This window comes from Amblyomma americanum, chromosome 8, assembly GCF_052857255.1.
Source record: "Amblyomma americanum isolate KBUSLIRL-KWMA chromosome 8, ASM5285725v1, whole genome shotgun sequence".
Classification (NCBI taxonomy): Eukaryota; Metazoa; Arthropoda; class Arachnida; order Ixodida; family Ixodidae; genus Amblyomma; species Amblyomma americanum.
This window is the reverse complement of record NC_135504.1, coordinates 6,753,740-6,765,090: the sequence shown is the minus strand read 5'-3', so window position 1 is coordinate 6,765,090 and position 11,351 is coordinate 6,753,740. Positions and strand designations below refer to the sequence as shown.

The following is an 11,351-nucleotide window of genomic DNA, read 5'->3' as shown; positions in this document are numbered from 1 at the left end:
CTCGTCACATGATAAAACACCGTGACCGCGTCCACGGTCAGCTGTTAATCTCGCGCCTTCTTTTCCCTTGCTTTCTATTCACCGCGTAATCGAAGCTGCAGTTTCACTTTACTGTCCCGTTGCCTTAATATAAGTGTTTATATGGCCTAATTAAAAAACACTGTTCTGCAAGTTGAGCGTTTGAGCTGACAGGTTTTCTTTAATTATGTTTTGCAATCTCTTCGCAATGCCAAGACCCTTAAATGGGGTCTTACATGAGTGGTACAGTACACGACAGCATTAGTAATAATAATATTGAGACGATAAACAGGTTCGTATATCGTACTCAGGGAAAAAGGTTCAAGAGCCTACAGAGCGCGCACCTGCAGGTGCAAGTTGGCAAACTGGCTGTACTTAACGTATTTTTTTAATATAGTGCATATTAATTGTTGCCTAAGATCACAAAACGAAGCCAAATACAGAGCGGTGATATGAGTCCTCTGCCTCCACGAACATCGAAACTTACACAGTTCGAACCCTTTGCTTCCGCATGCCAGATTCTGGTTGGTCGTATTTCAGGGCAGGTTCAGAGCAAGTGATGCAGGACTGCGATTCTCGTTAAGGCGCACTTCTAGTTATAGAAATCGATCGAAAAAGAAAAGAAGCCGAATAAGACACGCACCGACTGGAAGCACGCGCCCTTCCGCACGAGGGTGCCGACCAAGAAGAAGTGGCCGTCGACGGAGCCAGACGCTTCATTTCCTTCGAACGAGTGCCGTGAGCGGAGCCGCGATCTTCATCATGGACGTCGACCCGATCCACGACACGATCTCCTTCGTCCTGTTCACGGTCTGCGCCGCGCTAGTGGCCGTGCTGGTGTGGGTGCTCCTGCGGCGAATGCGCCGCGTGCGCCAGATGCGTGACCAGGAGACCATGACAGCGGGCGAGCCCAGCGCCAAGCTGCCCAGCACCGCGGACTCCGTCTCGGCGGCGGGCGTCAGTCGCAAGGACAGCGCGGTGCAGACCAGTCCGGACAGGGTCCTCCAGGCGCCGGCGGGCATTGCCGAGGGCAGAACGTCTACTGCACCACCAGCTGCTAAAACGATACCGGCGGTAAGTGGCCTTGTGTTAACTGTGAGGACCATGTCATAGTGTTGCCGTATATTGGGTTCCTCGGAAGGGTCCTGTTTCACTATATGATGGCACGTTCAGGTGCTTGAGGTCATGTTAATTGTGACCTCCGCCTTTAATTCAATTCCATTTCAGCCCCATTGGCTGGCCAGCTGACTTGCCGATGCACTCCCGTCTTACTTCTGTTTCAAAAAGAATCTTGAAGCTTAATCTTTCGCGCCGTCATTCAGTTCGGTTCAGTTTCATTTCCTTAAAGGCCTCCATTCAAGGGGGTGCTAGATAAGGGGTGGGATTACGCTTGAATATAAGAAAACAAACGGCGATGATTGTTTAGCGTAGAATATGATCAGTTACACGTTCTTGGAAAGCAGATGAAGCGATGCGACGATGCCATAGGGTAGGCCGTTCCAGACTACAGCTGCTTGAAGAGAGAACGAAGAAAGCGAAGCATGCGGTGGACGATTGAGCGGACGACTGGCGCGGTGATGACTGAGAGAATATCAGATGATCAATGAGCCTTGCATTAATTTCATCGTGAATCAGAGCTACATGGGGGGGAGAGGATTTCGGTCAGTATAAAGTTAAAGGGCAAACAAAAATTGGCCGGATGATGAAACCTCATGCGAGAAAGCTGGAAGAGCTTTGGACTAACCATCGATGATTAATTTGATGCTTTAACTTCACAAACTGTTTTTACTGAGCCGCCGCCGTGGCTCAATGGTTATGGCGCTCGGCTGCTGACCCGAAAGACGTGGGTTCGATTCCGGCAGCGGCGGTCGAATTTCAACGCAAAATTCTAGAGGCCCGTGTACCGTGCGAAATCAGTGCACGTTAAGAACCCCAGGGGGACGCAATTTCCTGAGCCCTTCACTACGGCGTCCCTCATAGCCTGAGTCGTTTTAGGACGTTGAACCCCCCCAAACTGCTTTTACTGGGTGGGTGAACAGGGGTAGTCATTCCCCAAGCCAGGGGAGTGTAGTGGGGATGTAGCTGCTGGGTGACAGTGCGCGCTTTGCGTTTGAAACGAGTTATCTAAAACTTCCAGAAACGACCAGGCACATTCGTTACTTTTGTAACGACAGATCTTCAGTTTTCGCTGACAGCTTTTGCGTTCTAGTTGTCCTGACTAAATTTTCAATACGATACTCATCTGCAAGGGCTGCAAACACTCGTGATCCGAAGTGAGATTGCATGATACTGGACCCCAAGCAGCCCGAAAAATTAATCCCCACTGTCAGCCTACAGCCCCGACACGTTAAAGTATATTAACAATACAAGTGGACGAGATCGGTTGTGGATTAGTAACCCAACGACTGCTTCAGAATCCGCTTTGCCACTTCTGTCTGTTCCCAAGGCCGGTGCTGAAACCGTTTCGTCCCCGCCCGGTGGAGCAGCGACGGAAGGAATCGCCGAGACCAAGGCTGAATCGAAGTCAGCTGCGAAGGCAGAGCCCGACAAGAAAGGGCGCGCTGCAGACGGCGCCACGAGCAAGCCCTCGGACACGACACCCGCCGACTCCAGGTAGGCGCAGTGCATTCCTTTCTGCGGGCTCCCGAGCAATAATACTTTGCTATTCCGAATGAGTATCTCCCCGCATGGCGGCTGCGCACAAAGGGTGATCCGCCGCGGTGGCTGAGTGCTTAGATCGCAAGGCTACTGAGCCGGAGGAGCCCTGTTCAACCAGGCAGCGAAGGCTAAATGCAAAAGGAGCCTGTGTGCTGTGCGATATCAGTTCACGTTAGAGATCTCAGATGGTCTGAATTCCGGTACCCTCCATTACAGCACCTCTTTCTTCTTTGACTCCCTCCTTCATAGCTTCCGTAACGGCGCGGTAGAGGTGGTCACCGAAAAGTGACATTTATTGTGCCCTTTCCTTTCATCACAAACCTCTTTTGGAAATATTAGTAACGGTGCTCGTTCTTACGCGGCCTACAGGGCGCTGGGCATACTCTCAGACTCGCTCAAGACGCTATTGTGGCCGCAGGGCAGTGCGCGCACCCGTGAACGAACCTTGGTGAGCCTATGTGCATTCCTCAAACAGACGGGCTTGACGTCCCGACTGTTTTGAGCCAGGTAGTGACGCGCAGTGACCGAACGCTCCGCGTGAACTACATCGGACGAATACCAGCTGGGCACCCCACCCCAGCTGTTATGTGCAATGTGTTGTGCGCGTGTTTTTATTTTTATTTTTTTTTTCTTGACTGCACATGCGCACATCCTGGACAATTTTTTTGTTTCCCTTTGTAAATAGTGTATATATGACCACTCCCTGTGTCCTTTCTTGCTGTCCCCTCAGCTCTTTCATTTCACTTCTTCAAACTGCCCCAGCTCAGGTGCCGCCGCCACAGTGATGGCAGATGCCGGGGTTAGCAAAAATCTTTTAACTTCCATTTTACTATTATTTTTATTAAACACTTACCGCTACTACTCGTCCTTAAGCGCCAAGGTAAGAAATAGACTGCATGCGAACATGACGATACCGAGCGAGAACAACTGCCGCTGCCACTGAACGTGTACTGGAATCTAGGGAATTGTAATTATATAGCCAGTCGTAATCGTTATAATGCGATTGCTCATTATAATCGCAATATTACGCTCTCCCTGTAAAATTGCGAATACTAGAGGAGAATTGAAATATCGATATCAAAGACACCCAAGTGTTTGTCATGGATAGAATCTCCAAACAATCCTTAAAAAACATTACATTGTAAAACACTCATGACTCATTGTCTAAGGTATCAGATAACTCGGGTAGCATCATTCAATTGGTTCACCACATCTGACGCTTTAGAAATCACAGTATTTCTTGTTAAAATGTTGCTCTTGTCGGCCTTCGGGTCGTCACTGGTATATTTCTGTGTCAGTGCGGGCAGTGATTTGACGCACACTGAAAATCCACAAATCAAATTGAAATACAAAACGCACACAACAAAAATACTCGTAAAAAGTATAAAGACTACTGCTTAGTCTAGCACCGTGCAATAACGTTTCGCTCCGTATAAGCCTCCAGTGGGCGAACCTAAAAGCCCCTCACTACAGGGCGTTCATCATGTACCGATGTAGTGCAACGGCGTGTAGTAGTAAGTCATTTAATCGATGGTTTTCGTGCACTCTTTATTGAGCCGATCATTCGCGTAATCTAAAATTGGCGCAATCGTCAGCCAAATGGTGCGCACTACAAGCCAAAGGCGCGTACCCCCCAATGACCTCGCCATTATTCATGTTTTATATTACTGCTGGTCAGGGAACAAACGCAAGCTAATGGCATCCTAGTCGAAATCAAGAGAAATGAATGGGCGTGGGCAGGGCACGTAAAGGGAAGATGGTCCTTAAAAGTAATGGAATGGATTCCAAGAATGGCAAGCGTAGCAGGGGGCGGCAGAAAGTTAGGTGGGTGGATGAGATTAAGAAGTTTGGGGGATAGGATGGCGGCAGCATGCCCAGGGCAGGGTTGATTGAACATTTATGTGATAGTCATTTGCCCTACAGTGGGCGTAGCCAGGCTGATAACGATGATATAACTGCTGCGCAAACGTTATGCGAGCAGATTTGTTAAGTCCGTCGCGCCAGCTGACTCTTGGACGCCGCCGATATACGTTTGAGTTTTCTTGCCATCTACCTTGAACTTAAATACCCCGCATGCGTCTTCGTTTCTTTCACCGCAGTCAGCTGAGCGGCCTCAAGAAGAAGTCGAAGCGTCGCCGCAGCTCCATCAACAAGTCGGCGACGGAGGGCGGCTCGAAGCCCCCTTCGAGGCGGGACTCCCTACAGCGCTCTCTAATCTCGACGGCCAAGAGCGCGTCGTCCTCGGAGCGGCCCGCCGTCCCCGCCCTCCTCATCCGGAGGCCGTCCACGGACTCCAGGAGCTCGCAGCGCTCCAACCGCTCGACGCGCTACGTCGGCGAGGTGCCGAAGGTATGCCACACATCTTACAGGGCGCAGCAATAGACCACTTGGTGAGACGCTGTATTGTCATAAAACTCAAGCACGATGAGACAAACACCCCCTAGAATCAAGGCCTCCAATTAAACCCATGACGTCCACCTGTTGTCATGACGTCGCGGTCAGTGGACTTGCAGCTGCTAGAAGCCGGTGATCTCATTCTACAGGCACTCGCAAGCCGGTTGACCTCGACGTCCTGATGTCGACTTCTTTACTTGGCAATGGCCGCTTTCTTCTCGAGTTGTAAATGTGGCGGTGCTGAAATCGTTATAACGCTATGACTATGCTTTCCAGCGCACATAAAACACATAAGACATAAGAGAGAGAGAGAAAGAGTTGACGCCACGGACGCGAGGAGGCACCACACCACGGACACCCCAGAGGCACGCCAGCGTCTGTGTTGCCTGGTTTTGCTCTGTCCAGGGGTTTTATGTGCGCTGCAAAGATGAGCCAATGTTATAAGCCACCAACTAGCCCTGCTGCCTGCGTCGCTCGCTGAACGGCTTCCCTAGAACGGGATGCAAAAACTGGAAAAGAGCACCAGCACACGGGATGGAGGAAGACTACCATAGAAATTTAATGTTGGTGGTGTCTTGAGCGAACAAGGGGTATAAAAAGGAGGAAGCAGCAGCTGACGCAGTTCCTCCGATGTTCCTTATGAAGCAAGGTGTTTAAATCTGAGCCTCAGCTATTCGCTTATGGTGTCTACTTGATCTCTTTCTCTGATAATTCCCTGAAATTCTCGTTTTCGATTCTTGCATTCATAACCTTCAAGTGATCTTCCTCTCTTTCTTCTACTCCTTGTGCAGCCTACTCGTCCTAGTCGTCTTATTCTCCAGAAACCTGTTTGTTGTATAAATGCGATATCTTCACGAGAGCAGCCGGCGTCCGTCAGTCCGTGTCACGAAAAACCGGATTGCTCATCTGTCAGGTGCCAGTGAAATTAATTCCAATTCAATGCAATTGACACTTGCCCACCGTGGCACTGTGCATCAGCTCACTGGTCGAGAGATACAGCCTTCTTGAAAACCACCTTTACAAAGATGAGACTTACAGGAACTCGCGAGAAGAGCAAAGCATGGGTCCCTTAAGCCCCATCGGTGGCTACGTTTGCACCAGCCGGGGCAAAGGCGCATCGCTTAACCGGTGCACTACTACGCCATAAGCGGTATGTGGACTCTCCACTATCTATGAATTTATGAAATAGAAGGAGTCCTTCAGTGGGGGCGGGGGGTGATTATCTCTAATGCTATTGTGCTCTTAATAATAGGTTAAGCGTCCTCAAGTTTTTTTTTTAGCAGTTATGATGAAAATGAAAGGATTAACGGATAGTTCACGTTCCCGCAGTTGGTATTTCGGGCGTAGTGTATTTCTCGTATTTTTTGCGTCTCGCGAAAAACCAACCGCTATGTTAAGGTCGCCGTTAGGGTAAACCACACAGGTACGAAGACAGGGACATATTTCCTCCCTCTGATAATGAGCTACTATAAGAAAAACTATTAGCGTCTTTGCTTTTAACGTCTGCGGGACAGCCGTGAGTAGCTAGCCTACATGACAGTCTGTTGTGTGTGCATGTCTGTGAGATGATACGGTGCAGGCAAGTTCGGCGTGCGTCTCTTTGGCAGTACGACTATTTTGTTCATGAAGATAATAAACTTTCTCTGTTCTCCTCCCATCGCTGCCAGTCAATACCCTTAATTTACCAGTATACCACTGCGAATGCATCGCGCAGGTGGAGCCGGCCCTGGACATCTTCTCCAGGGAGCACTCGTCAATGGTCGAGTCCCCGCCCTCCAACCTAACCCAGAGTCCGCCGCCAGCGACAGGCTCCTCAATGTCGTCACCCGGCCCGGTGGCTAAGCCTGAAAGCTAGGCGGCCTCCTCCATTTCCGGGGGCCTAACGAGACGCGGTCCCTTCATTATGTTTTCTTTTTCTTATCATAAAACTCGCAAGTTTCGGCATTTCAGGAAGGTCGCTTCTTTGCAAATAATCTGCGCCTTATCTCATAAGCCTTCCTTCTTTAAAATTTAGTTTCTCGTTTTCCTATCTCCTTTCCCGCTCACAAGTGCAAAGCATAGTCCTTGAATAATCGCCAGATTGTTCTTCCTTTTACTACTGGAGATATTGTTTTTCAATTTTTTTACGGTAATCGTTATTACAAAATATGTATTACATGCCTCGTGTAAGGGCGCCATACCTCCACTCGCATCCAATTTATTAGTCCAAACCTGTATATAATTACGTATCATATTAGACCGCTTTAGCACCACCGCACGGTAAATGCGGTAACTACGGCAACTGCGACCGTACGGCGAATGTGACTTGACATCCCTGCCATGCCTCGTGTAAGGGCCCCATACATCTACTCGCATCCAGTTTATTAGTCCAAACCTGTATAAAATTACTTATCATTAGACCGCTTTAGCACCACCGCACGGTAAATGCGGTAACTGCGACCGTACGGCGAATGTGACTAGGCATCCCTGCCATGCCCCGTGTAAGGGCCCCATACCTCTACTCGCATCCAATTTATTAGTCCAAACCTGTATAAAATTACGTATCATTAGACCGCTTTAGCACCACCGCACGGTAAATGCGGTAACTGCGACCGTACGGCCAATGCGACTAGGCATCCCTGCCATCGCTGCCAACGGCAATGCTTTACCACATTTGCCGCCTCAACTATTCAAGAAGGTAGGCTTAGCGCGAGACAAACGAGGACCTGCACATGATGAATCGCCAACTGGCCCAAAACTCCACTTGGTTCATGAATTGGAATGAAAGGCGAATCTGCGCTCCCATTGTGTGCAAATTCTTTCAAAGCGCATGCTTGCCACTTTAAGTATTCCTGCACATAACTGCGGTTTTTGGTGTGTTATAAAACGAATAAAACGGATAAGTGATTCTTCTGCACACAAACCTACGTGTCCAACTGATCATTACGCAAAGGAATTTCTGTGTTCAGCGAGCTTTACCCATGCTTAGCTGTATGGCGCTTTCTTTCAAGGCAGTGATTCGTCATGCATTTATAACAATTGTGCAACACGCAAACGCCGAGTGGATATTTTGGATCGGAAGATGCAGTGACGTCACTGAACAACTGTGACCGAGGGCTGGCGAAGAGAGTGCAAAACTCTTGCTGCAAGACAAGTGGCGCTCCAAGGCTACTGGCCGCCTTGAGATTCCCGCCAATGAGGCCTATAGGACGATTTCGAGTAATAACGGCACTCCAGCTCTCGCTGTATTAGGTCAGAAGGAGGAAGGCATAGAGGTACTGCAATAAAGTTTGTGCTGGGGCCGCCTTTGTAAAGGTTAATTTGGTTTCATGTGCTGCTCTGCCATTGGTCGCTGCTCCCGACGATGTAGACTGCGGGTATGGCGTATTGCTGTCCAAAGCAGAAACGCCCACGATGCTACTTACCTGCATAAAAAACGCGTAGTATACATAGTGTTGTGCGCTTCTTCTTTCCTTTATGCTGTTCACACGCGTGCAACCTGTATATATGTATTATTTGTAAATAGATTATTTGTGCATGTTACCTCTCCCCCTATCCTTTCTATCTGTCCCCTCACCTCTTTCATTTATTTTTCAATTTTGCCTGCTTTCCTTTATTTCCGTTGCCTAGCTCAGGTACTTCATTATCGATGGTAGATGCCAGGGCCTAGCAAAAATCTTATGCTTCCTTTTTATTATTACTTTAATAAAATAATTTACTACTACCACTCAAAAACTCGCCCTACGTCCATGCCGCATGAGGCACCAAAGCTGATGACGATGGATGACGTAGAACGACGACTCGCTTGACCCGCTTATCTACCGAGCTATAGCAATCACAAATCATAGGCAGTATTTATTTACTACAAACGACTAAGAGACGCCTTATACGCCCTGACGAAACCTAACGGAATTCCAAGGCAATATTTTCTGATAAACAGATCTGCAATTGTTTACGCGCTGTAGATATAAGTCAACCCATATATGAATAGTTAGAAATAAATCAACGTTGACGAACTATAGTCGTAATTCTCGTAGGTAGCTGAATAGTATTCTTATGATATGTAATGGGTCTTGAATAAGAGACTGAGCTCTTGCCAAGCTGATAAACTGAAATTAGAGCCGAATAAAATCACCCCCACAAACGTCACCAAGTCTTTTCTTATCAACGCAAGAAAAAAGGATCGTAAGAAAAAGAAATGCATGAAACTTCCTGCTGGTGGTCCATATATTGTTACAAGTATGTTTTTGTCGCTTAATTGTACTGACGGTGCTTATACAGGGCGTCCACGCTAACTTTGCCAGACTTATATGCCGCGGACGCGACCAAATGCATGTTGCTGGCTATTGCATGGCGCAACTCACACTGTTTTTTTTGTATTGTGCTTAATTTCATAATTAGTCTAGAGTAATTAGCTAACCGCGTGACATGCCCGCTTGCGCGCCACGATTGCAGTGCTCTCAAGCGTTCTGCGTAGGAACGAACAGAACATTTAGCACGGTGTGCTGTCGCTTAAAAGGTGACAGGGCAGCGACGCAGCAGCTGGCTGTGCGATATAGGCAAACGGTATGCAATTCCCTTGTGGCGCTTGATAGCGACAATCAGACACAATCCTTATCGCTTGTGCTCTCGTAAACAGCGCAGTCGGCGCCTGCGTCGCAGCCCTCTCACCTTTTTTTAAGCAGCAGCGCACCAGGCTAAATGATCTGTTCGTTCCTACGCGGAACGTTTCAGAGCACTGCAATAGCGGTGCGCAAGCGGGCATATCACGTGGTATTTTCTTTTTGTATTTCGCGGGCATCTGCAGAAAGCAAAGCCGATGAGTAAATAGATGGAAGTTAGAAACGTCCAATGGGACGTTTTGCGGACCATTCTACAATTTTCTAATTGGACTTGTTCGCCCATCTTCGTTGCTTGCGAAGTTAATTAATCTCGACCAAGTATGTAATTAAATACAACGAAAAAAATGGCGCGAGTTGCTCCATGCAATAGCTGGCAACATACACTTGGTCGCGTCGTCTTAGCGGCATATTTTTAAAGCTTGGCTAAAGTTAGCGTGGACACCCTGTATATCGCGCGTGCAATTTCTGAAAAATAACAGCTCATAGTTTATGGCGCCACATAAATACCAGCAAAAGTAGTTTTTTTTTTCATCTCTGCGAATTCCATGGGTAGGAGATGTAGGTTTGAGAAGAATGCCTTGTGGATAATTTTTCCGCCCGTATTGCCGCTGGGAGCAATACAAATAACTTTTCTGAATTAGCAACGACCTAATGAGTGTCTTTCACACCACCACTAGTTAGTCCTTTACAGCTTCGCAAACTCAATGACCTAAATCCTGCTTGTGTCACATGGCTGTGAGAAACAGGCACAGATACGGATATGAGACACAGGCCTTTACTCTGTCGGCCTCTGTTCTACTAGGTGCTCTCAACCTAAAAGAAAACCTATGCTGTGTCTGTACAATTAAACTTTTTTTTTAAGGACCCGTCATACCTCAGCCGGGCTGGAACCGCTCCTGTCCGATCCCATTGTCCCCAATGCTGTTCTGTTAGAGCTTTCTGTTATCACCAACAGTATATATTATCTTCTTCAAGGTAGACCCAGACACACCTTTCTCTTTGCCCTTTTCTGTATACATGGGTCCTCTTACGCATAAGTGTGTAGGCCACTTGTCTTCCCTATCAGCACGCAATCTATGCAGCTCGATCACTCTCGAAAGCATTTGCCGGCTGGCTCTTTAAGGCCTAACAGCAAGTAGCACTCGTGTCCCGCGGACAGCTTGAGCCACTATGAAGCTCCAACCGGAGTGCTATGTCAAATACGTCCACTACCCTAGCCAGTTAAACGAAAAAGCTTTGAAGAAATCATGCTTCCATACCACATAGGTGTAACAAACTGAAATCACTGCACATAACCTTTTGAGCACAGCACAAAAAAACTTGAGGTTAAGGGTATGATGCGATAGTGCTGATGCCCATATGGGAAATTGGGCATTTTCTACTTTACATTCACAGATCCCTGGAAGTCATCGTATCACTCCTGGCGCACTGGTGCTGCTGCGCTTTGCGAGACTCAGGTTGTTCTTCATGAGCAATCTCTTGTGACCAATTTTTAACAGCCACCAGCTGCCACGGTGGGCAGTTTGCTCGCAATGGGCAGGTTGTGATGACCTCCCAGGGTCGCGTGACCTAGGTGGGCCAGCTGCCACCTACTTTGTTTCTCCGGAGATTTTTCATCAATTTTCTGTTCACAGCCCACGATGCCGGATTATCTGTGACAAACGGATCTTAATGCTACCA

At 48.0% G+C, this 11,351-nt stretch overlaps 1 protein-coding gene across 1 annotated transcript; it reads left to right on the top strand.

Annotated features, from left to right (window-relative positions):
* LOC144100841 (uncharacterized) lies at window positions 1–8,967 on the top strand. The gene is made up of 4 exons (XM_077633729.1): window positions 1–1,092; window positions 2,465–2,631; window positions 4,776–5,025; window positions 6,785–8,967. The coding sequence occupies exons 1-4, from the start codon at window positions 781–783 to the stop codon at window positions 6,923–6,925; spliced, it is 870 nt and encodes a 289-aa protein (XP_077489855.1). The 5' UTR covers window positions 1–780; the 3' UTR covers window positions 6,926–8,967.
* The last annotated feature ends 2,384 nt before the right edge of the window (window positions 8,968–11,351 follow it).

What these genes read in the sequence shown, in the direction of transcription:
- LOC144100841 (XM_077633729.1), top strand. Translation starts at nt 781, where the DNA reads ATGGACGTCGACCCGATCCACGACACGATCTCCTTCGTCCTGTTCACG. An exon ending in CTGCTAAAACGATACCGGCG is followed by an intron (nt 1,093 to 2,464) that starts GTAAGTGGCCTT and finishes TCTGTTCCCAAG; the next exon opens with GCCGGTGCTGAAACCGTTTC. An exon ending in ACGACACCCGCCGACTCCAG is followed by an intron (nt 2,632 to 4,775) that starts GTAGGCGCAGTG and finishes CTTTCACCGCAG; the next exon opens with TCAGCTGAGCGGCCTCAAGA.